We start from the raw sequence: 26,343 nt of genomic DNA on the forward strand, positions 1-26,343 counted from the left end.
CTGGGGGGAAGACAAGAAACTCGGTTTTGGAGAGGTTCAGTTTAAGGAAGTGGAGCGACATCCAGTCAGATATAGGTAACAATATGGTAAGTGAGCGCAAAGTGAAATGAAAAATCACAGCAGCTAGCATACAAGGTAAACCTCAACTCTTTAAAACTCAGAAAAAGCATACAAGCAAGGTATGCAGCGCTTAAACAAGTGTTATGAAGAAGACACTATATTATCTCTGTAGGGAAAAAATTTTTTTTTTAAAGCTAACAGCCTGTCCAATTTCCAAGTCTGATAAATAGACCATGTAGATTTGTGGAGTAATTCAAAACAGCATAATAACAGCGTGCGGTCCTGAAGAAATCAACAAACTTATGCGCTTACCACAAGGGCATACAAACTGAGCGTTGTATGTATGAAATCCGGTATGACATCAATGGAAAAGGAGCCTGGTTCATACTGCGGACAACATCCGGTCACTCAGATACAAGCCTGCAACAGCTAGGTCAGCTAATAACCTCCCTGGTGGTCTAGAGCTCCCTGGTGTGCAATGGCGTCAGCTGGGTGAGTCCCCTAACATGTTTCGAGACACAGCCCGTTATTTGAGAACGGGCTGTGGCTCAAAACATGTTAGGGGACTCACCCAGCTGACGCCATTGCACACCAGGAGCTCTAGACCACCAGGGAGGTTATTAGCTAACCTAGCTGTTGCAGGCTTGTATGCTTCCATGTGAGTTTATACCTTTTATTTGAATTTGCACAATAAAGACGTACTTCACCATCAACGCTATTTTGCTTTGTGTCTCGTTTATTCGTGAGCCATGCAAGGTGGATCATCATAGGAGGAGTATTTTCCGTGAGACTGGACGCCGTTGGACCTACCGGTGAGCTGGATGTGCCCCAGAGCGTGTGTTTACATCTCTCGAGTGGTTATCTGAGTGACCGGATGTTGTCTGCAGTGTGAACCAGGCTCCTTTTCCATTGATGTCATACCGGATTTCATACATACAACGCTCCGTTTGTATGCCCTTGTGGTAAGCGCATAAGTTTGTTGATTTCTTCAGGACTGCACGCTGTTATTATGCGGTTTTGAATTACTCCACAAATCTACATGGTCTATTTATCAGACTTGGAACTTGGACAGGCTGTTAGCTTTAAAAAAAAAAAAATTTTCCCTGCAGAGATAATATAGTGTCTTCTTCATAACACTTGTTTAAGCGCTGCATACCTTGCTTGTAGGTTTATCCAGTCAGATATGTCGCTCAGTAGGTGTGTGATTCGGGCGGAGACTGAGGTGGTGAGGTGGGGGGTTGAGAGATAGATTTGTGTGTCGTCGGCATATAGGTGGTAGTTGAAGCCGTGAGAGAGTATGAGTTGGCCAAGGGAGGAGGTGTAGATGGAGAAGAGAAGGGGCCCGAGGACGGCGCCTTGAGGGACCCCAACAGAGAGGGGGAGTGAGGGGGAGGTGGTAGCATTATAAGTAACGCTGAAAGAGCGTTGTGACAGGTAGGATGAGAGCCAGGAGAGAGCAGAATCTCTGAGGCCGAGGGAGTGTCGTTTTTTGAGGAGGAGGGGGTGGTCGACTGTGTCGAAGGCCGCAGAGAGGTCGAGGAGTAGGAGCACTGAATAATGGCCATTAGCTTTGGCGGTTTGCAGGTCGTTGGAGAGTTTGAGTAAGGCAGTTTCGGTGGAGTGTAGGGGACGGAAGCCGGACTGTAGGGGATCGAGGAGGTTGTTGTCGTTGAGGTGAGAGCTTAGGCGGGTGTAGACTAGGCGCTTGAGGAGTTTGGATGTAAATGGGAGCAGGGAGATGGGTCTGAGGTTGTTCGGGTCATTGGGGTCCAGGGAGGACTTTTTAAGTATGGGGGTGATGTGTGCATGTTTCAGAGGGGAGGGGAAAGTGCCGGAGGAGAGGGAGAGATTAAAGATGTGGGTGAGGGGGCGTAGGATGGAGGAGGAAGGAGGTCGTAGGAGTTGTGAGGGGATAGGGTCGAGGGGGCAGGTGGTGAGGTGGGCATCAGAGAGGATCTTGGAGACTTCCTCGATGGTAGTAAGGTCAAAGGTGTTAAGTGTTGGGGGGGCTTCAGTATGAGGAATGTGGGGTGGAAGTGGAGGTCAGAGCAGTGGTGGGGCCGTGGGAGAGGGGTGATGAGGGGGTAGCTGAGTGAGGGGGAACGGGGTTGGAGGGAGTTTGAGCAGCGACGAAGTCCCTGCGGGTTATGTCGAGGGAGAGGGGGGATGGGGGGGTAGCTGTGTGAGAGGGGACAGCTTGAGAGGGCGTGTGAGTTGCGGCGATGTCCTTGCGAATTGTGTCAATCTTGTTTTTGAAGTGATTGGCAATCTCAAGGGCAGTGAGTGAGGTGCTGGGTGGAGGTGGGGGTGGCGAGAGTAGAGAGTTGAAGGTGGAGAAGAGTCGGTGAGGATTGGAGGAGAGGGTCTTGATGAGGGTCAGGAAGTAGGCTTGTTTGGCTGCGTGGAGGGAGGAGGTGTAGGTGTGGAAGGCAGATTTGTAGCGGGTGAAGGCTTGTTGGGATCTAGTTTTGCGCCATAGTCGCTCCAGGGCACGACTGTGTTGTTTTGAGGGTTTTGGTGTGATCAGTCTGGCAGGGCTGGAGCGGTCGGGGTCTGATGTTGCGTGTGGTTAAAGGCGCTAGTGAGTCAAGGGCTGTTGACAGCGCGTTGTTGTAGGCAGTAATAGCCAAGTCGGGGCCGGACAGGGGGAGGATGCTGTCGTGGAGTTGATCAGCTGCAGAGTGGAGGGGGGCAGGGTTAAGGTTGCGGAGGTTACGGCTGGTAGTAGTGTGACATTTGGAGGGGTAGGCGTTGGAGGACAAGGAGATAGAGAAGGTAATCAGGTTGTGGTCAGAGAGAGGGAAGGGGGTGTTAGTGAGGTTGTGGGGAGCGCAGCGGTTGGAGAAGACAAGATCAAGCATATTACTATCTGAGTGGGTGGTGGATTGTATGCACTGTGCAAGTGCAAAGGAGGAGGTTAAATGGAGGAGATGGGATGTGGCCGGGTTGTCGAGGTTGACAGGGATGTTGAAATCCCAAGGATGATGGTGGGTAGCTCAGAGGAGAGGAAGAAGGGTAGCCAGGAGGAAAAGTCATCCAGGAAGCGGGATATGGATGCAGGAGGCTGGTATATCACAGCAATCTTCAGGGGAGTTTGGGGAGAATAGTCGGACGCAGTGCACCTCGAAGGAGGAGAAGGATAGGGAGGGGGGTTTGGGAGGACTCGGAAGGTGATCTGCGGTGACAGGAGCAGACCAACCCCACCACCTTTACGACCGTTGGGCCTGGGTGAGTGGGTCCAGGTGAGACCTCCGTAGGAGAGTGCAGCAGGGGAGGTAGAGTCAGTGGCCTGGATCCAGGTTTCTGTAATCGCTAAGAGGTTGAGGGAGCGGGAAACAAAGAGGTTGTGAATGGCGGTAAGCTTGTTGCACACCGATCGGGCGTTCAGGAGTGCACATGAAAACGGGGGGGAGATTTTAGGGAGCAGGGGGACAGATACTAAGTTGCGGGGGTTGCGGCATATGTTCCTTAAGGGCAAAAGCACTCTATGCAGGGTTCGTTTGAACCACGAAAATTTGTTTAAAACTGATACAATATACCAGAGTAACAATGCTTAACAGATAATTTTCAGGCATTATAATGTTTCCCAAAATACATTTTAATTTAATTTTGAAATTTAGTATTTTTGCATAGAGGTGACCACTTTAAGCAGGGGCCCGGGGCAGTCACCCCATTTTCCCCCCTTATAATTCCGGAGCTCGGTAAAGTGGTGGATTACATTGTATTCCAAAACGTTTTCTATTTAAGCGCCTCAGCAGCTGGGTGCAGGAGATTTAGTTGTCATCTGTGTTTGGAGACGTACGGTTATATATGCTCCACATTACTCTATATTGCACTGTGACATTTCTGCAGTGCAAGCACAGCCGTTGCCACATTTCACCCAGCACTGGGGACTGGCGGGACTTGGCTCGGGAACAGAGCAGCCATTTAGCGCATATTGTCACTTCTGACACTCCTTACGGGATTAAAAACTGTCATTTTCCAAAGAAGCAAAATAAACGCCATTTACCACGCTTCATTACCCATTAGCCATGTAATGTGTGCAGCAGCAGGAAAAGCAGCCAAGATGGGCTTGTTCACCGTGTCTTTATTGCGTCCGACTATGTTCTCCAGAGAGGTGAAAGCGACAGACCGCAATCATAAATAGTCATCTGTAGTTTTCTTTTGTTATGTCAGGGCAGCTTCTTTCTGCAGAAATATCTTTATTTTCAAGGCAGGCAGTAAGCAGCGCTATGTATGTAATTTAAAAGTCGTTACATTTTTATTTTTTTTTACTGGAGTTACTGGAACTTGTGAAATTACTTCTGTGACCCTGTCCTACAACTGAAATGTCCAGACAGTAAAGGTGCCTGCATTGGCTGCTGGGGTGAAAGAGGAGGTTGGGTGCAGAGGTGAGTGACAAAAGCATCCCCTAGTAGCAGCTCTGACAAAATTATGGTGGTGGTGCATACCCCAGACATTCCTATGTTTTTGTATGTAGTCACTGGAAACATAAATGTAGTTTTACTCTCCTTCAGTATAAGACATCCATAGAACACAGGGGAGACTGATCAAAAAGACTGAACAGGAAAACAAATGCTATTTGCTGCATGTGAAAGGGCTACTGAAAATATTCTGTGTACACTGGCATTTTGTTCTCTGCAGACTATTGACTCCCATTTCAGACTAAAGAAGACTGAAAAGTGACAGATGGGGTTACAGGACAGAGGATCACCTCACAGGGAAAGACAGCATGCCACAGTGCATTGTAATGCATTGTGCGTCATTGGGGTGCCATTCTGAATTAAAGTGGTTGTAAACCCTCACATACAGTTGCAAGAAAAAGTATGTGAACCCCTTGGGATTACGTGGAGTTTTGCATGAATTGGGCATAAAATGTGCTCTGAACGTCATCTAAGTCACAACAATAGAAGAACACAGTCTGCTGAACATAATACTACACAAATATTAGATGTTGCCATGGTTTAATTGCACATAACATGTAAACATTCACAGTGCAGGGAGGAAAAAGTATGTGAACCTTTGGACTCAAACACCGGTTGACCCTCCTTTTGGCAGCAATAACCTTAACCAAACGTTTCCTGTAGTTGCAGATCAGACCTGCACAAAGATCTGGAGTAATTTTGGACCACTCCCCTTCACAAAACTGTTTCAGTGTAGCAATATTCTTGGGATGTCAGGTGTGAATTGCTCTCTTAAGGTCATGCCACAGCATTTCAATCGGGTTGAGGTCAGGACTCTGACTGGGCCACTCCAGAAGGCGTATTCTGTGCTGTTGCAGCCATTGTTTTGTTGAATTACTTGTATGCTTTGGGTCATTGTCCTGTTGCATCACCCATTCTCTGCAGAGCTTCAGTTGGCGGACAGATGGTTGTACGTTTTCCTGCAAAATGTCTTGATAAACTCTGGAATTCATTTTCCCATCAATGACAACAATCCGTCCAGGCCCTAAGGCAGCAAAGCAGCCCCAAACCATGATGCTCCCTCCGCCATGTTTTACAGTGGGGATGAGGTTTTGATGTTGGTGTGCTGTGCCTTTTTTTCTCCACACATAGTGTTGTGTGTTCTTCCCAAACAACTCAATCTTGGTTTCATCTGTCCACAGTATATTTTGCCAGTAGTGCTGTGGAACATCTAGGTGCTCTTTGCAAACTTCAAACGTGCTGCAATATTCTTTTTGGACAGAAATCGCTTCCTCCGTGGTGTCCTCCCATGTACTCCATTCTTGTTTAATGTTTTCCTTATTGTAGATGTGTCAACAAAAATGTTAGCATGTGCCAGAGATTTCTGTAGGTCTTTAGCTGACACTCTGGGATTCTTCTTTACCTCATGCAGCATTCTGCACTGTGCTCTTGCAGTCATTTTTACAGGACGACCACGCCTAGGGAGAGTAGCAACAGTGCTAAACTTTCTCCATTTGTAGACAGTCTGTCTTACCGTGGACACATGAACATCAAGGCTTTTGGAGATACTTTTGTAACCCTTTCCAGCTTCATGCAAGTCAACAATTCTTGATCGTAGGTCTTCTGAGAGCTCTCTTCTGCGAGGCATGGTTCACATCAGACAGTGCTTCTTGAAACCAGTAAACCCAAAACAGGTGTGTGTTTTTTAAGGGCAGGACAACTGTCAGCAACACATCCAATATCATCACACTGATTGGAGTCAAGTTTGGCCCTAGCTAAGTCATTAAGCTAGGGCCTCACATACTTTTTCCTTCCTGCACTGTGAATGTTTACATGTTATGTGCAATTAAACCATGGCAACATCTAATGTTTGTGTAGTATTATGTTCAGCAGACTGTGTTCTTCTATTGTTGTGACTTACAGTAGATGACGTTCAGAGCACATTTTATGCCCAATTAATGCAAAACTCCACGTAATCCCAAGGGGTTCACATACTTTTTCTTGCAACTGTATACCCAGTGAAATGACTAGCCTCAGGTGATACACAGAGGTGAAACAAATCCTCCTGCCTAAGTTGTACCTGTTTATCTGTAGCCCTCTTTCCTCTTCAGCCTCCAAAAGTTCACTTTTTCCACAGCATTTTTGAGCTCCAGAAAGCTGGGAGCGAGGATCTGACACCACACACCGCACAGCATACAGCAGGGAGCTAAGTGTAATCTGAGACCAGAGTGGAGGGAATGGACACCCCCCTGTCTACTCTGTGTCATAGGGAAACATGCACAGCTGAGTCTGTCAATCACCTGCTGTGTGCTGGGGGGCCGATCTGTCTCCCAAATTGTCTGGCGTTGGCATAAACTGTCAGAAATGACTCATGTAGATAGCGGAGGAATGACAGAGCAGATAGAAATCATACAAGGTGCTTTGCAGATAGCAGAGGAATGACAGAGCAGACTGAAATCACACTCGATGCTTTGGATCAAGGCAAGTACACTGACCACACAGAATTACAGGTCCAATTAATCATTATGTGTCTTCGCTTGGATGCAACAATGCTCAAAATACAGGTCGCCCCAACAGCAGCTAAGAGGACCTGTCTTTATATCTCCATTCTACATGCCAGGGATTGGAGATGCGTTAACAATGGATTATTTAAGAGATAAAATTCCAGCACTGTAGGCAGCATTACTTTTAGATGTACGCTGTCCCTGTTTTGTTCTGTGTAGTTAATGATTCTGACTCCCATTACTGGATAGTCTTGTTGGGTGACAGTTCTGAAGCGTCTCCAGTTCTTTTTTCCAATCTTTTCTGAGGAAACTAAAGTGAAGCATGTGTAATTATTTGAAGTAAAATGAAGATGAAGCATGGCTGGCATTTTCAGCGCTGCGGTGAAAATATGTTCCCTCTCGCCATCCATTTTTCATGCTGCCTCCTTGCAGGCCGGGAGAAGAACTTCTGACATATTATAAATGACGACTCTTCTGTTTCCTCCTTATTCCCGCGGCTCATGTGCTGCTTGGTCCAAAACTTCCTTCTACCTGCTCTGAGCTTCTCTCTTCACTTTTTCTAATGTATAGAAAGTTCAGCACTCTCCAAGATGACATGGGCAGACTAAGGAAAGTGCAGGTTATTTTAGAGATGTTTTTATCCTTTATGTTTCTGTTTGCGTCTTCATTTCATTTTTGCTTGTTCTTACCTCAGGTTGTTGCACACAATTAGATGTGACAGACTGAAAACAGAGTAAAATAAATGTTTAATCTGCTTCCCACTGACCACAGTGTGAGAAGGAGACCACCAATATTAAATCAGCAGTAGGAAACAAACTGTACTGAGGGTCGACGGAGTCAACGAAAAGAGTTGACCTGAAAAGTCAGGTGTAGTGGGAATCACAATCCAGCTTCCTCGCAGAATTGAACTAAAGGGAATGGTAAGCTCTCTTTTAAAACAAAGGCATCAAAATGTCAGTGTGGCTGTATAAAAGATACCTCCAAGTCAGTATTATACATTACAAGGAGATAAGATCTGTTACCTGCCTCTGTTCTGTAAATGTTGAGACAAACCTTTCCATTACAGTTGCTGAAATCTTTCCAAATGCGTGCTAAGAGTCTTCCTTTGTTGAAGCAAATCTGTAAATTTGAATGAAGAATTTTTCTTCCAGTTGTTTTTTAAGTGGAAGAATAACCTTTCATTAATCTCAGAATGGCTTGTATTAGCACTGTATATCAGTGTTTCCTGAATCATAAGTATGTATCATACTGGGATTCCATAGTCCCAGTAGATAGGGTGTTGGGTGTACCTGCAGTGTATTTTCATTTTTGTAATGGAAACTGGGCTGCCACACTTACATCTCTGCTGATTGGCATTGAACTGCAGCTTCTGTATCTGAAGGTCATTGGCTGGGACAGTGGCCGGGGATGTGGAGGGAATAATTACCTCCAGACAGATGTGGCCTCGTCTTCACAAGCTGCTCATGTTGGGCCGCTTCCTGGTCAGCAGATGCCACTTCACATCCAATCATGTCACCAGTTTATAATGCCGCCAGCGTGGACACACATAAAGTTTAGACTCTCATCATGAGTGTCGGCTACATTCACACATATCATTTCCATCACCTCTGAGATTTGAGGTGAAGAGCGAGAGCATTCCTGGCTTGTCCTACCACCTCCTACCATCTGTTCATCTGCACTTCTATGGCTAGCCCCCTCCATTGCCACTGTGTCCTGTGTAAACTACATTTACTGTGTGCTCCAAAATTCCTCTGTGCTGAAGGAAAAAGGGGTTCTTTGGTCTGGTGTCTTTGCCCGATCATTGATGGAGGAGGTGTGCTGTTTTGCCTTCCCTGAGCTCTGTATCTGGTATGCTGGTGATTTTGGATTTGATATCCTGTAGTCTGCGATACAGTAAATATAATCAGGATGATGACCGGAGGACATGGAAGTGTCTTCTTCATCAGTAATGACCATCTGTTATTCCAGTGCAAGGTAGATAGATAAATGAGTAATAATAAGTAGCTAAGGGTAGTGCAGATATTTCTTTCAGTTTGTAAAATTGGCAGCCAACTTCTCCCAATAATTTGTACATCAAGGATATCACTAGTACAACAGATAGAAATGATCTCATCTAGTTCAGCAGGAACTGGTCTAGATTCAGTCCATCTATGGGCAGGCTGGTTGTGCTGAAGTTGGCCCATCGATCGACTTCAGCACAATCAGCCTATTGTTTGGTTTTTTTCATGTGATCACTGTCAGCGGTTATAGCTGCCAGCAGTGATCATTGTGTTCTGCTGTCAGGGAATTCTGCTTGCCAGCAGAACACAATAGCACTGCAGGAGGGAATCCCCCATTAACATTGACTGTTGATGGGGGAATCGAGCAATTTGCTTTTCTTCCACCTGTGGTGGAAGGAAAGAGAATTGCATAATCAATGGCTGTTCAAGCCTTCCTCACACTAACCCTCTTTAATGTTACCGCTTGTTTGCTTGCTTGCCTCTCCTGCACCATCCTCTACACCAGAATCTAATGTTTTGGTGAAATGTGGAGAACTCTGAGAGAAAAGCATGTGATCACTTAAACTTGTATAAATGCCAGTAACGCATATGTGATCACAGAAGCACTTCCCATTCCTTTTAAATGTAGAAACCTTACCAATGAACTTATCTTATTTTCTCTCTTCTGGTCTGACACCTATACCATTGAAAGTGTTTTGTTAAATCTGTTTAAAGTGCAAAAAAAATTTAAAAAGTTAATTCTGTCAGAAACCTAGTGCGTTCATAACTTTCAGCAGTCACCACCTCTACTGTACTGAAATCTCAAGCAGTGTTTCCAGTCCTGCCAAGTTTGCCTCTGTAGTCTACAAAACACCTCCTCCATATCTTATGGAGATAAGGGTGGGGAATGTTCTTTCGGTCCAAATTGGAAGAGCACCAGGCCCAGGGTCACAGTGCTGCTCTTACATTGATATACAGTACAGTGAGTTAAAGTATATCTAAAGGAAACTTTTTTTTTTTTTTTCAGTGGAGAGGGATTATAATACCTGTCAGAATGTTTTTGCTGTATATATCCCCATTAGGGGGATTTACCATCTCTGTTTGTCCTGGTGACCATTTATCACCAAGAGTAAAGGTGAAAGAAAATCTCAAATTTTGAGTTATCACCAGAACAGGAATAGAGGGTAAATACAGTTAGGTCCATATATATTTGGACACAGGCACAATTTTAGGTTTTTGGGGGGTTAGTTACCAAAATATATTCAGGCTATAGGCATATAATAGATATGGGCTGAAAGTGCACTCTCTCAGGTTTAATTTTAGGGTATGTACATCCAAATTGGAGGAAGGGTTTAGGAATTACAAGTAGCCATCCCCCCTTTTTCAAGGGACCAAAAGTAATTGGACAATTGAATCAAAAGCTGTTTCATGGCCAGGTGTGGGCTACTACATTATTTCTTCATCAGTTAAGCAGGTAAAAGGTCTGGAGTTGATTCTAAGCGTGGTTTTTGCATTTGGAATCTATTGCTGTGAACCTACATCATGCGTTCAAAGGAGCTGTCCATGCAAGTGAAACAGGCCATTGTAAGGCTTCAAAAACAAAACAAATCCATTAGAGAGATAGCAGCAACATTAGGAGTGGCCAAATCCACAGTTTGGTACATTCTGAGGAATTTTCTCTATGGTAATGAAAAACCCATTCACAACATCCAGACAAGTGAAGGACACTCTCCAGGAGGTGGGCCTATCATTGTCAAAGTCTACAGTCAAGAGAAGACTTCACAAGAGCAAATACAGGGTCCACCACAAGGTGCAAACCATTCATAAGCCTGAAGAAAAGAAAGGCCAGATTAGACTTTGCCAAAAAAAATCTAAAAATAGCCTGACCAGTTCTGGAAAAGCACTTTTTGGATGGATGAAACTAAGATTAATCTGTACCAGAATGATGGGAAGAAAAAAGTGTGGAGAAGGCTTGGAACAGCCAAATCCCCCTGATGAAGCCACGTGACCAGTGGCGTAACGCGTAGGGGTGGGACTGTAACGTCACTCGGAGGGAGTCAGTTTGCCGGACCACGAGTACACAGCTCCGACAATCAGCGGCGGTTTGGGATTGTATTTGTGCTACCACTATCCGCACACTTTATATGTGAGTGCCATATCCCAAGCAAATTAAAGTCATACTTATATAAAAGATAAAGCACCATGTCGAGATCTTTTTTGTATGTGGATAATCGCATGGAGATGAAAATATAGAGGGATTGCACCCTCTGGAGAGGAGATTCATCCTATAGCATATGTCGCATACCATGGATATCTTAAAGCAGGAGTTCTAAACAAGCAGGTTCCAAAGGAGGTGAACCACAAGCTTATATAGCCTAATTGCAGGCTTCTTATGAGGTGAGCGCACATCTTCACTTGAGGGAGGATTCACAAGCAGTCACCGATTTATAATCTTTGTAGATTGAAGATTTTCCAGCACAAAGTCACTTTTTGGGACATTTTCTTTATATTTATTTTTATTTTTTAGAACATTTTTTATTTTTATTTATATTTTTATTTTTATTTTATAGTTTTTATTTTTTATTTGTTATGCACATTATTTATTTGTACTAATTTAAATTATAAGTGTATTAGTATTTATGTTTACTTACACACATCATTCTTAATTACTGTGATCCTTATAATAGAGATCAAATTTAAATAACAATATATTGATTTGAGGTTTGGGAGCGCAACACTATATATTTTATTTTTGCGGTTTATCACATTGGTAGTTATGTGCTAGAGGTTTGCGATCCAATATTAGAGTGTATTAATAAGGAGTTTTTGTCCACTTTCTGGCTCGCAAGATATTTTAAATATTTTAAGGCTTGGAACAGCTCATGATCCAAAGCAGACAACATCATCTGTAAAACACGGAGGAAGTGTGATGGCATGGGCATGCATGGCTTCTAGTGGCACTGGGTCATTGGTGTTTATTGATGATGTGACAGAAGACAGAAGTAGCTGGATGAATTCTGCAATGTTTAGAGATATGTCAGCCCAGATTTAGCCAAATGCAGCAAAGTTGAGTCAATCACCTGATCTCAACCCAATTGAGCATGCGTTTCACTTGCTGTAGGCAAAACTAAAGGCAGAAAAACCCACAAACAACAACTGAAGACAGCTGCAATTAGAGCCTGGCAAAGCATCAGAAAGGAGGAAACCCAGTCTTTGGCCATGTCCATGGGTTCCAGACTTCAGGCAGTCATTGCCATTTAAGGATTCTCAACACAATATTACAAATGAACATTTTATTTATGATTATATTCATTTGTCCAATTACATTTGAGCCCCTGAAATGGAGGAACTGTGTATAAAAATGGTTTCCAAAATTTGTGCTTGATATTTATGTTCAACCCCTTGAATTAAAGCTGAAAGTCTGCACTTCAAATGAATTTGGATTGTTTCATTTTAATTTATTCTGGTGGCATACAGAGGCAAAAGTATGAAAATTGTGCCTGTGTCCAAATATATATGGATCTAACTGTATATTTCAGTTCTGGTGATAAATAAGTATTTTCCTCTCTTTTGGAAGGTTTTCCTCTCACGTCTTGTGGCTATGGGACAGAAAGTAAAGGGAAACATCACCAGATGGCAAATATAACTTGACAGGGTTATAACCCTCTATCCAAAATTTAAAAAAATGTTTTGGCTTTAGTTTTACACAGAACATAAAGTGTGTTACTGGTGGATCACTGTGTGAAAATAAAGAGAACAATTCTGAAAAAAGGAAACTAATGGAGCCACCACATTTAAAGACTGATCAGCTGCCATATTACATTTTGTTTTTAGGTTTAGATACACTTTAACCATGACCAGATTGGTCAGTATCTTTGAGAAACCATGAGAAAGTGGAAGACCATGGGCTGAGGGATATGGAGAAGAGAGCAGTAACCTAAAGCTTAAACCCTTTAGGGGTCCAGAGTCGTGAAGATTAGTTGGTGCACTGTACACATTTCCCTCAGTGTGGGTAACATTGAGGAATCCTGTACTGCTGGAAAATGGGGTGATGGTGATCTTTAGAAATGTACATTATCTGTGTTTAGTCTTGGGGTGAAGATAGGATAGTGAAATGAAAGATTGTTTTCAGGTAGAGCTGTAGGGGGAGCTGCAGAGCCTTAAAAGGCATAATATGAACAGTTGTCTGGAAATATTTAGAGATGAATAAAGTGAAAGAGAAAAAGCTGCAATATAAGAGGTTTAACAAGGTGAATGTGTAAGAATCTCACTTACATTTCTGGAGATGAGATGTGTCTGACCTCTTTAAGTCATCACTGAGCTCTTCCTTCACTCTGAATCAAGGTACATTCTGCATAAAAAGCCAAACTGTCCACTTACTAGTCAGTAATTGAGATGCATCATTATCTGTCATTAGCAGATTGTTATCCAGAGAACGGAGCTCCTAGAGATTGTTTCCTTGGTCAGTTGAGAAGGTGCTAATCTAATAGCGCTGTATCATGCTCTGTTTGCATCTCCAGTGACTGTGCCATGGAGGGCGTGCTGGCATTTATAGTTTAGCTGCCTTTTCAAATGAAAAAAGAGATACGTGCTTCAGCCAAGTCCCTTTCATTAGGTGAAGTCAAAACCGATCTATGTTTAGGATCTGTGACACAAAAAGTATTGAAGCCAAGAGGATCATCTTGATAGGCAACTAGCATCTTTGTAGTTTAATCGTATTAAGAATGATAAATTTTTCCACATCCCCAGCAGGGTCCTTAAGATTATGAGGTCATCCCGCAGAGCTCACACTCACAACAAGCAAAAGCTTTCTTTATTGGCTAGCTCCATACTGGGAACATCCTTCTGACATCCATGCATGTTTTGTAGGACACAGCTGGACACATCACCAATTGAAGAAAGTTTTCTTTTGTACCCTGCCCCGCCTGCTTTCTATATCTGCCAAGCCATGCTATGGGATACTTGGGGAAATGGGCTTAAGCACATTTCCGGGTGTGATTGAAGGTTTTGGTGAAAAGTACAGAGGAAAAAAGTGAGGGATTTAGTACCCTTACAAAGAGTGCATGCAGAGCAACATCTTCTGGTGGTTAAAACAATTCTAATAGAGGGCAGCTCTGTACATGAGCACAAAGAACAATCATTGTACAACAGCAGTAGTGATGTGATAACCATAGCAGCCAGACAGGATTAGCTTTCATTTGCCTGATGTTTCAAAGTTGATAAATTTCTTATTGGTTGCTTTAGATTTCTACATGCAGTTACATTTTGTGTGATTGTTGTGGAAATTGCGTAGTTTACACCCTAGGTTGCCTAGGAATAACCCTTCTGACTTTGATACACAATTTGTAAACCATTTTTTTTAACAAACTGTTTTCAGTACAGAACATAAATACATTTTTAGAATTCTAAGAATAAACATTCAAAGTTCTGTTTGTACTGATCAGTGTTTTATTGCAGGTTCGTATGGCAAAAGAAAGTGACCCATCGTGGAAGCCCACCTTTATTGTAAAGCCGGACGGTGGGTGCCAGGGAGATGGAATCTACCTCATTAAGGACCCCAGTGAAGTGCGGACCATGGCCAGTATTCAGAACCGACCAGCCGTGGTCCAAGAGTACATTAGCAAGCCTCTCCTGATGGACAAGTTAAAGTTCGATATGAGACTCTATGTCCTCCTCAGGTCATTAGAGCCTTTGGAAATCTACATTGCCAAAGACGGACTGTCCCGGTTCTGCACTGAGCCATACCAGGAGCCAAACCATAAAAATCTTCACCGTGTTTATATGCACCTGACCAACTACTCACTCAACATCCACAGTGGAAATTTTATCCACTCAAACAGTGCTCACACTGGGAGCAAGAGGACCTTCTCCAGCGTTCTCTATAGACTTTCTGCTAAAGGTGTAGATGTTAAGAAAGTATGGTCTGACATCATCTCTCTGGTCATTAAGACGATCATCGCTCTGGTTCCGGAACTCAAAGTTTACTTCCAGGTGGATATACCAGCATCTAAACCGGGGCCAACGTGCTTCCAGGTGAGTTGCCATTCGTTGTGCACACACATCATATAGCTGGCTTGTTGTTTTAGATTTTTTTTTTTTTACTTATTTTTTTAAAATTTTACAAGCAATAAGTAGTAAGTAAAATAAAAGTGGTAACAATATCTAACGGTCAGTGGGGGATTGGACACTAGCAAGCAATAAAATTGCAGAGAGGATGAATGTCTGTGGAGAAGAGTCTAACATTTTTGCTAGCTACAATTTTTGTTTTCAGTCAGGATTCCTACTACTTGCTGAGTTGGTCTTTATATGCAGCTGTCCAGATTGGCCTTTGCTCAGTCGGACTTTGGGGTGCCAAAACCAGACCCCACTGGATTGGACCTACAGGGCTAGACTGGAATATGACCTTTGGGCACAGGGCTCTGCACTGTGGCACTTTTTAAAACCCTAGTCTACTGGGAAAAAGTTAGCTATAGAGCAAGGAGGAACCAGAAGCCTATCTGTGGCAAGAGTGGTATAACAGATCCTGTCCTGGGCAGAACTTCATGCTCCATCTTTGTTCACCATTTACATCCAAGGTGTTGAAATTTAGCAGGCAGACTCAGCCAACAGTGCCTGGACCTGGAAGAATAGTCCCTACATCCAGAGGTGTTTCAAGACCAGACCTGTGTCATGGACAGGTTTGCCTCCAGGTACAAGGAACCTCTAGTGGAAGCAGTGGATGTTCTGATGGCTGCTTAGGATCAGCACAGACTAATTTATGCCTTTCTTCCTCTGAAATCCCTTCCTCATCTGCTTCACTGAATCAAGATGGAGGGCATTCTGGTCATCCATCCACCTGGACTGGCCCAGGGGGATCTGGTATTCCGACCTGATCAGATTTTTGATGGATGCTCTGTGGGCTCTTCCAGATCATCTATACCTTTTTGCCTCAAGGACTGGTTTATCACCCTCTTTCAGTCACTGCATTTAACGACGTGGCTGTTGAAGCCTAGATTCTGGGAGACAGAGGCATCTTTGAATCTGTGATCCCCATAATGATTAAGACCTCATTAACCACTTCCAGACCGGACACTTTTACCCCCTTCCTGACCAGGCTAATTTTCAGCTTTCAGTGCTCTCACATTGTGAATGCCAGTTACTCAGGCATACGACACTGTATCCAAATGAAATTTTTATCATTTTTTTCACACAAATAGAGCTTTCATTTGGTGGTATTTAATCACCACTGGGGGTTTTATTTTTTTCTAGAAAAGTGGAAAAAGACTGAAAATTTTGAAAATAAACATGTTTTTCTTCGTTTTTGTTACTAGATTTTGCAAATAAATATACTTTCTTCATTAATTTAGGCCAAAATCCATTGTGCTACCTTTGTTTGGTAGAAATAACCCAAATCAGTTTGTATTATTTAGTCTGTATTAAAGTTATAGAGTCCACAGACCACGGTATATATATTTGATATATTTGAAAATTTATCAATCCTGATGTACTGGCTACCTATATAGTTTCTCAGGGCCCTAAAATGCCAGGACAATACAAATACCCCCCAAATGACCCCTTTTTGGAAAGTAGACAGTCTGAGGTATTTAATGAAAGGCAAGGAGAGTTTTTTGAAGTTGTAATTTTTTGCAAATTTTTTAAGGGGAAATGATGAAAGTAAATCATTTTAATTTTTTTTTCACAAAGTTGTCATTTTAACAAGTGCTTTCTCTCACACGGCATAGGCATACTTGCAGTTACACCCCAAAACACATTCTGCTACTCTTCCTGAGTATGGTGATACCAAATGTGTGAAACTTTTTCACAGCCTAGCCACATAGAAGGGCCCCACATCCAATAAGCACCCTTAGGCGTTCTAGGGGAAAAATTACACATCTAATTTCTTGACTGTCTATCACAGTTTTGGAGGTCCTGGAGCACCAGGACAAAGGAATTGCCCACAAAATGACCCCATTTTGGAAAGAAAACATCCCAATATGTTAGTATGTTTTAAGAGTCATGTGGAGTCTTCTGAAGACTGCATTTTTTGCCAAACGTTTTTGGAAAATGTGAAAAGAAGATGAAAATGTATTTTTTTCTATGCAAAGTTGCCAGTCTATGAGATATATCTATTACACAACATAGGCATACTTAAAATTACACCCCAAAACACATTCTATAACTCTTTCTGAATATAGCGAAACCAAACGTGTGAGACTTTTTCACAGTCTGGCCACATAGGGGGGCTCCACATCCAATAAGCACCTTTTGGAGTTCTAGGGGGAAAAATGACACATCTAATTTCTTGACTACCTAATGCCATTTTGGAGGTCCTGGAGCATCAGGACAATGGAATTACCCACAAAATGACCCCATTTTGGAAAGCAAACACCCCAAGGTATATTTTAAGAGTCATGTGGAGTCTTCTGAAGACTGCATTTTTTGCCAAAAGTTTTTGGAAAATGTGAAAAGAAAATGAAAATGTTTTTTTTTTTACGCAAAGTTGTCAATCTATGAGATATTTCTATTTTACAACATAGGCATACTTAAAATTACACCCCAAAACACATTCTATAACTCTTCCTGAATATGGCGATACAAATGTGTGAGACTTTTTTACAGTCTGGCCACATAGGGGGGCTCCACATCCAATAAGCATCTTTTGCAGTTCTAGGGGAACAAAATGACACATCTAATTTCTTGACTACCTAATGCCATTTTGGAGGTCCTGGAGCATCAGGACAATGGAATTACCCACAAAATGACCCCATTTTGGAAAGCAAACACTCCAAGGTATATTTTAAGAGTCATGTGGAGTCTTCTGAAGACTGCATTTTTTGCCAAAAGTTTTTGGAAAATGTGAAAAGAAAATGAAAATGTTTTTTTTTTTACGCAAAGTTGTCAATCTATGAGATATTTTTATTATACAACATAGGCATACTTAAAATTACACCCCAAAACACATTCTATAACTCTTCCTGAATATGGCGATACCAAATGTGTGATCAGAGATACCGTGAGCTGGCAGGCAATGTTTTGTGAGTGTGTGTGTAAACTGTGTGCAAAGACTAAAAAGTACTCACAGTTTGCTGTAATGGCTCTCAGGTGATCAGGACTGGTATGGTGGTGATCAGGACCCGTGGGTTTGGCAGCGATCAGGATCCAATGATGTGGCGGCGATCAGAACCCGCTGGTATGGCGGGGATCGGGACCCACTAGTTTGGTGGTGATCAGGATCTGCTGGGGTGGTGATCAGGACCTGCTGGTATGGCTGTGATCAGGATCTGCTAGTGTGGCGGTGATCAGGACCCGCTGGTATAGCTGTGATTGGGACCTGCAGGTGTGGCGGTGATCAAGACTTGGTGGTATGATGATCAGGACCTGGTAGTGTGGAGGTGATCAAGACCTGCTGGTGTGGAGATCAGGGACACTAGGATGCTATGCAGTGATCAGGGACACAGCTGGGCCGCTGTGTGGCGATCAGGGACACTGACGATCAGGGACACTGACGATCAGGGACACTGACTATCAAGGACACTGACGATCAAGGACGCTTGTGATCAGGGACGCTTGTGATCAGGGACGCTTGTGATCAGAGACACTGACGATCAGGGACACTTGTGATCAGGGACACTTGTGATCAGGGACACTTGTGATCAGGGACACTTGTGATCAGAGACACTGATGATCAGGGACACTGACGATCAGGGACACTTGTGATCAGGGACACTTGTGATCAGGGACACTTGTGATCAGGGACACTTGTGATCAGAGACACTGATGATCAGGGACACTTGTGATCAGGGACACTTGTGATCAGGGACACTGGCGATCAGGGACACGGACGATCAGGGACACTTGTGATCAGGGACACTTGTGATCAGAGACACTGACGATCAGGGACACTTGTGATCAGGGACACTTGTGATCAGAGACACTTGTGATCAGAGACACTGATGATCAGGGACACTTGTGATCAGGGACACTGGCGATCAGGGACACGGACGATCAGGGACACTGGCGATCAGGGACACTGGCGATCAGGGACACTGACGATCAGGGACACTGACGATCAGGGACACTGACTATCAAGGACACTGACGATCAAGGACGCTTGTGATCAGGGACGCTTGTGATCAGAGACACTGACGATCAGGAACGCTTGTGATCGGGGACACTTGTGATCAGGGACACTGACGATCAGGGACACTTGTGATCAGGGACACTTGTGATCAGGGACACTTGTGATCAGGGACACTTGTGATCAGAGACACTGACGATCAGGGACACTTGTGATCAGGGACACTTGTGATCAGGGACACTGGCGATCAGGGACACTGGCGATCAGGGACACTGGCGATCAGGGACACTGGCGATCAGGGACACTGGCGATCAGGGACACTGGCGATCAGGGACACTGACGATCAGGGACACTGACGATCAGGGACACTTGTGGTCAGGGACAGTCAAGGACACTTGTGATCAGGGACAGACAATCAGGGACACTTGTGGTCAGGGACAGACAGTCAGGGACACTTGTGGTCAGGGACAGTCAGGGACACTTGTGATCAGGGACAGACAGTCAGGGACACTTGTGGTCAGGGACAGTCAGGGACACCTGTGATCAGGGACACTGTGATCAGGGACACTGTGATCAGGGACACTGTGATCAGGGACAGACAGTCAGGGACACGTGATTAGGGACAATTAGGGACACTTGCGATCAGGCTTGCTCAGGCTATCCGGCTCCTTCTCTCACAGACAGAACTCCGTGTGAGGAGAAGGAGCCGGAAGCCGCACCATGCGGCTTCTGTTTACATTTAGACTGTGTCCTTATTGGACACAGTTGGTCACATGGTACAGGACGATTTCATTGGTCCTGTACCATGTTACCTGATCCCCTGTATCTGAGGGACCCGGCGATCTCTGGGCACGCGCGTGCGCGGTCAAGGGGGCGGAAGCCGCACCATGCGGCTTCTATTTACATTAAGACTGTGTCCTTATTGGACACAGTCGGTCACATGGTACAGGACGGTCCTGTACCACGTCAGGTGATCGCCGGTATCCGAGGGACACGGCGATCACCGGGCTCGCGGGTGCGCGCTCTAGGAGCCGCGCACGAGCCTCGGATGCGGGCGGCCGTTTATAAACGGCCACCCGACCCTGCACTGCCACCGTCCGGCCGTTTATATACAACGGCCGGTCGGGAAGTGGTTAACACTATGGCATTTTTTTCGTGGGCAGAATCACCCCAATTCTACCTGAGGTTTCAAAATTCTTAGCTAAAATAACAAATCACACAACAGCGTGTTCAGGTGCCATTCGTGTTAATGGCACCTAAAAATGCGGTACAGTGAGCCTCTGCCATGATTGTAGCGCAATAAATTGTCTTGCAATCGCAGCAAACCACATCGTGCAAGGCTTGTCAACCACAAAGGAGCAAGAGCTTCTTTTGGGCACAGCCGCACCACGTTTTCTGGTCCCATTAAAACTAATGATATTCACTTTGCTCAGTTTTTCATTTCAAAACACCTACAGTGGGGATCGAAAGTTTGGGCACCCCAGCTAAAAATTTGTATTAATGTGCATAAAGAAGCCAAGGAAAGATGGAAAAATCTCCAAAAGGCATCATATTACAGATTTGACATTCTTATAATATGTCAACAAAAGTTAGATTTTATTTCCATCATTTACACTTTCAAAATAACAGAAAACAAAAAAATGGCGTCTGCAAAAGTTTGGGCACCCTGCAGAGTTAATATCTTGTACTGCCCCCTTTGGCAAGTATCACAGCTTGTAAATGCTTTTGTAGCCAGCCAAGAGTCTTTCAATTCTTGTTTGAGGTATCTTTGCCCATTCTTCCTTACAAAAGTCTTCCAGTTCTTTGAGATTTCTGGGCTGTCTGTCACGCACTGCTCTTTTAAGGTCTATCCATAGATTTTCAATGATGTTGAGGTCAGGAGATTGTGAAGGCCATGGCAAAACCTTCAGTTTACGCCTCTTGATGGATTTCGAGGTGTGTTTAGGATCATTATCCATTTTTAGAAGCCATCCTCTCTTCAACTTCAGCTTTTTCACAGATGGCATCAAGTTACCATCCAAAATTTGCTGAAATTTTATTGAATGCATTTTTCCTTCTACTCGTGAGATGTTCCCTGTGCCACTGGCTGCAACACAACCCCAAAGCATGATTGATCCAACCCCATGCTTAACAGTTGGACAGAGGTTCTTTTCATTAAATTCTGTGCCCCTTCTTCTCCAAACGTACCTTTGCTCATTCCGGCCAAAAAGTTCAATTTTAACCTCATCGGTCCACAGAACTTGTTTCCAAAATGCATCAGGCTTGTCTATATGTTCATTTGCAAAGTTCAAACGATGATTTTTGTGCTGAGGACGTAGAAGAGGTTTTCTTCTGATGACTCTTCCATGAAGACCATATTTGTACAAGTATCTCTTTATAGTGGAATAGTGTACCACAACTCCAGTGTCTGCCAGATCTTTCTGGAGGGATCGTGCAGTCAAACGTGGGTTTTGAATTGTTTTTCTCACAATCCTGCGAGCTGTTCTGTCTGATATTTTTCTTGGTCTTCCAGATCTTGCTTTAACTTGCACTGTTCCTGATGACTGCCATTTCTTAATTACATTCCGAACAGAGGATATTGACATCTGAAAACGCTTTGCTATCTTCTTATAGCCTTCTCCAGCTTTGTGAGCGTCAACTATTTTCAGTTTCAGTTTTCTAGACAACTGCTTAGAATAACCCATGGTGCTGATTGTTGGGGCAAGGTCAGATGAGTCTGGGCATTTAAAACCTTTGAGATTGACATCACCTGGTCTTCCCAGACGATGATTGAGAACAATCCATGACACTGGCAGGTCTCAGCTTTGCAAAGGGGGCAGTGCATGCTATAAATTCTGCAGGGTGCCCAAACTTTTGCAGACGCCATTTTTTTGTTTTCTGTTATTTTGAAAGTGTAAATGATGGAAATAAAATCTAACTTTTGTTGACATATTATAAGAATGTCTAATCTGTAATTTGATGCCTTTAGGAGATTTTTCCATCTTTCCTCGGCTTCTTTATGCACATTAATACAAATTTTTAGCTGGGGTGCCCAAACTTTCGATCCCCACTGTAGGTGTAACTTGAGCCTAAACCTAGAAGTCTACTGCAAAGTCTATCACCACACATGAAAGGCATACTTTTCTTGATGTAAGGCATAATATAAGACAGACCCCTTTAATTTGCCTGATCCTTTACATATTAGATGATATTCTGCATAGGAGAGCGGTAGTACTAAAAGTGTTACTAAACCCAAGACCCTGCGTTCACTATATCTGGTCTCCCACAGTACACAGGACATGGAAGTGCAATTATTTTAGGTAATATAAACTGCTAAATACCTTTTCTCATCAGCAGTATATAGCAGTTTTGTGACTTCTATCAGTGTCCAGCCGAGCACATGTTAAAACTTGTAGGAAGAGTTTTCATTCTACTCTAGGAGGATGCAGGACCCCTGACCTCTTTCTGGACAGTGCTGATTGTCTGTCTCTGTGCTGATCACATGCACTCTCCCAAGAAAAAAAAACTCTATAGCAATACACACCAAACTGAGCATGTGCATGTGACTACGGATTCAGTCTGTATCAGATGGTCATTTCCACAAGAGGAGGGGCAGAGAAGAAAGGATCAAACAGCCTTTTTACACACTGCAGAGGATTAACCCCTTATGTTCCACAGTGAGTATAACAAGCATGCTTTACAGCAGGGGTCCTCAAACTTTTTAAACAGGGGGCCAGTTCACTGTCCATCAGACCGTTGGAGGGCCGGACTATAGTTTAAAAAAAAAAACTATGAACAAATGCGGACACAGTACAGGAGATGACCAGAGACTGCGGACATACAACGGCGGACTTTGCACAGTGCATACAATCCACCACCCACTCCGACGGGAACATCATGGACCTTGTCTTCTCCCTCTCTAACGCCTACCCCTCCAAGTGTCATACTACTACCAGCCGTAACCTCCGCACCTGAACCCTGCCCCTCTCCACTCTGCAGCTGATCAGCTCCATGACAGCATTCTCCCCCTGTCCTGCCCCGACCTAGCCATGACTGCCTACAACAACTCGCTGTCAGCCGCCCTTGACTCGTTAGCGCCTTTAACCACACGTAACATCAGACCCCGACCGCTCCAGCCCTGGCAGACTGAACACACCAAAGCTCTCAAACGACGCAGTCGTGTGCTGGAGCGACTATGGCGCAAAACTAGATCCCAACTAGCCTTCACCCGCTATAAATCTGCCTTCCACACCTACACCTCCTCCCTCCATGCTGTCAAACAAGCCTACTTCCTGACCCTCATCAAGACCCTCTCCTCCAATCCTCGCTGGCTCTTCTCCACCTTTAACTCCCTACTCTCTCCGCCCCCACCTCCACCCAGCACCTCACTCACCGCCCTTGAGATTGCCAATCATTTCAAAAACAAGATTGACACTATTCGCAGGTACATCGCCGCTGCTCAAACTTCCTCCCCACCCGTCCCCTCTCACACAGCAACCCCCTCATCACCCCTTTCCCTCGGCCTCACCACTGTTCTGACCTCCACCCCACCCCACCCCACCTAACATTCCTCACACTGAAGCCCCCTCCACACTCCACTCCTTCGACCTTACTACCATCGAGGAAGTCACCAAAGTCTTCTCTAATGCCCGCCTCACCACCTGCCCCCTCGACCCTATCCCCTCACAACTCCTACGACCTCCCTCCCCCTCCATCCTACGCTCCCTCACCCACATCTTTAATCTCTCCCTCTCTTCCGGCGCATTCCCCTCCTCTCTGAAGCACGCGCACATCACCCCTATACTTAAAAAGCCCTCCCTGGACCCCAATGACCCAAACAACCTTAGACCCATCTCCCTGCTGCCATTTACATCCACACTTCTACAATCGCCTAAGCTCCCTCCTCAATGACAACAACCTCCTCGATCCCCTACAGTTCGGCTTCCGTCCCCTACACTCCACCGAAACTAGCTTACTCAAACTATCCAACGACCTGCTAACCGCCAAAGCTAATGGCCACTACTCAGTGCTCATACTCCTCGACCTCTCTGCGGCCTTCGACATAGTCGACCACCCCTTTCTCCTCAAAAAGCTACACTCCCTTGGCCTCAGAGACTCCGCTCTCTCCTGGCTCTCGTCCTACCTATCACATCGCTCCTTCAGCGTTACCTACAACGCTACCACCTCCCCCTCACTCCCCCTCTCTGTTGGGGTCCCTCAAGGCTCTGTCCTCGGGCCCCTTCTCTTCTCCATCTACACCTCCTCCCTTGGCCAACTCATACACTCTCATGGCTTCAGCTATCACCTCTATGCTGACGACACGCAAATCTATCTCTCCACCCCTCACCTCACCCCCTCAGTCTCCGCCCGAATCACAAGCCTACCGAACGACATATCAGACTGGATGTCGCTCCACTTCCTTAAACTGAACCTCTCCAAAACCGAGCTCCTCGTCTTCCCCCCAGCCCGCACACCACCCCCCACTGACTTCTCCATCACGTCCAACAATGCCACCATCAGGCCCGCCCCACAAGCCAGAGTACTTGGGGTCATGCTTGACTCTAATCTATCTTTCCAGCCCCAAGTCCAATCACTAACAAACTCATGCAGACTCCACCTCCACAACATCGCCAAACTCCGCATGTTCCTAACCCCCGGAAACCACTAAGCAGCTCATCCACTCCCTCATCATATCATGACTCGATTACTACAACTCCCTCCTCACTGGCCTGCCGCCACAGGCTATCTCCGCTTCAGTTAATCCTGAATACGGCAGCCAGACTCATCCATTATACCAACTGCTCCGTTTCTGCCACCCCCCTCTGCCAATTCCTCCACTGGCTTCCGATTGCCCAACGGATCAAATTAAAAATCCTGACACTGACGTACAAAGCTGTCCATCATGCTGCCCCAAACTACATCACCGACCTAATATCTAAATACCACCCAACGCGCACTCTCCGCTCCTCGCAAGACTTCCTTCTCTCTAGTTCCCTGGTCTCCTCCTCCCATGCCCACCTCCAGGACTTCTCCAGGGCGTCACCCATCCTCTGGAACTCCCTACCCCAATCCATCAGACTATCACCTACTCTCCTCTCCTCTCCTTTAGGCGCATCCTGAAAACCCACCTCTTCAGGGAAGCCTACCCCACCCCCTGCTAATTGCCGACCTCCTCCACTCTTCCTACCACTCCATCCCCCACAGCCATTTCCTCCTGTACCACTATCCCCTCCCTCCTAGTTTGTAAGCTCAAAAGAGCAGGGCCCTTGAACCTCTCGTGTATCACATTGTATTGTTGTCGTACTGTCGCATGTTCTGTCTCCCATTGTAATGTACAGCACTGAGCGAACTGTTGGCGCTTTATAAATACTGTATAATAATAATAATAATAATACTGGGCCGGCTGCTCCATAAGACGCACAGACATTTCCCCCCAAGTGTGTCTTATGGAGCGAAATATACGGTAAATGCAGGACACCTTGTTGGGTCAGATCTGTGTACAATGTAAAGAGAGGGGGGGGGAGATAAGGAGGGGGAGAGAGAGAGGAGGCGGGGAGAGAGAAGAGAGGAAAGAGAGAGAGGAGAGATAGACGAGAGAGGAGGGAGAGAGAGAGGAGGGAGAGAAGGAGGGGGAGAGAGAGAGAGATGGGAGAGGAGGGAGAGAGGGGGGGGGGGAGAGATGGGGGGATGAGAGAGAAGAGAGAGGGGGGAGAGAGAGGGAGGAGAAAGAGGGGAGAGAGAGAGAGATGGGGAGGAGAGAGAGGAGGAGAGGGGGGGGAGAGAGAGAAAAGGAGAAACGAGGAGAAGAGCGAGGGGGGGGAGAGAGAGAAGAGAGGGGGGAAAGAAGACACAAGGCTGGCTGGAAGTGTGGGCGGGGCAGACACAAGAGGAGAGGACGGGAGGAGAGGACGGGAGGAGGAGGGGCAGCTTTCTCTCTGCTCTCCGGTCTGTGTGAGGGGGGTGGGGGGAACTGTCAGCACTGGGGACTGCATATGCTGACAGATCCCCTGCAGTGCTGGAGTGGGGGGGCAGCCGTGGGAGAGCATACAGTAGCTGACATGCAGGAGATGGATGGGGCAGGTGATCGGCGGCACATAGAGCAAAAGAGAAATGCACGGTCCTCTGTGTGCCACCCGGCCCCCTCTCCAGCCAGCTCCATGGCTGACAGGTTTTCTCTCTTCTCTCGCAGCCGAGCACACACGAACCCGCCCGAACATGCCCAGCTCTAGCACACACGAGCATGCTCCCCTGGCCAAGCACAGCCCTTTGCAGTGACGGCATTGGTCCCTTCTGCCTCCCACCCAAGCGCTGCCGAGCTCTCCCGACCTGCCAAACCCTAGTCCCTTGCCTCGCGGCAGATA

The 26,343-nt window shown here is 45.4% G+C and overlaps 1 protein-coding gene across 1 annotated transcript in view; it reads left to right on the top strand.

The window, feature by feature from the left end:
* TTLL11 (tubulin tyrosine ligase like 11) overlaps nt 1-26,343 on the top strand; it is a 393,649-nt gene that overhangs the window by 51,804 nt on the left and 315,502 nt on the right. Inside the window, exon 4 of the mRNA XM_089685248.1 lies at nt 14,404-14,979. Coding sequence (XP_089541374.1) covers nt 14,404-14,979 — 576 coding nt within the window. The remainder of the gene's footprint in view (nt 1-14,403; nt 14,980-26,343) is intronic.

The sequence above is a fragment of the Staurois parvus genome, unplaced genomic scaffold (assembly GCF_062004578.1).
Source record: "Staurois parvus isolate SC_StPar_1 unplaced genomic scaffold, SC_StPar_1.0 ptg000365l, whole genome shotgun sequence".
NCBI lineage: Eukaryota > Metazoa > Chordata > Amphibia > Anura > Ranidae > Staurois > Staurois parvus.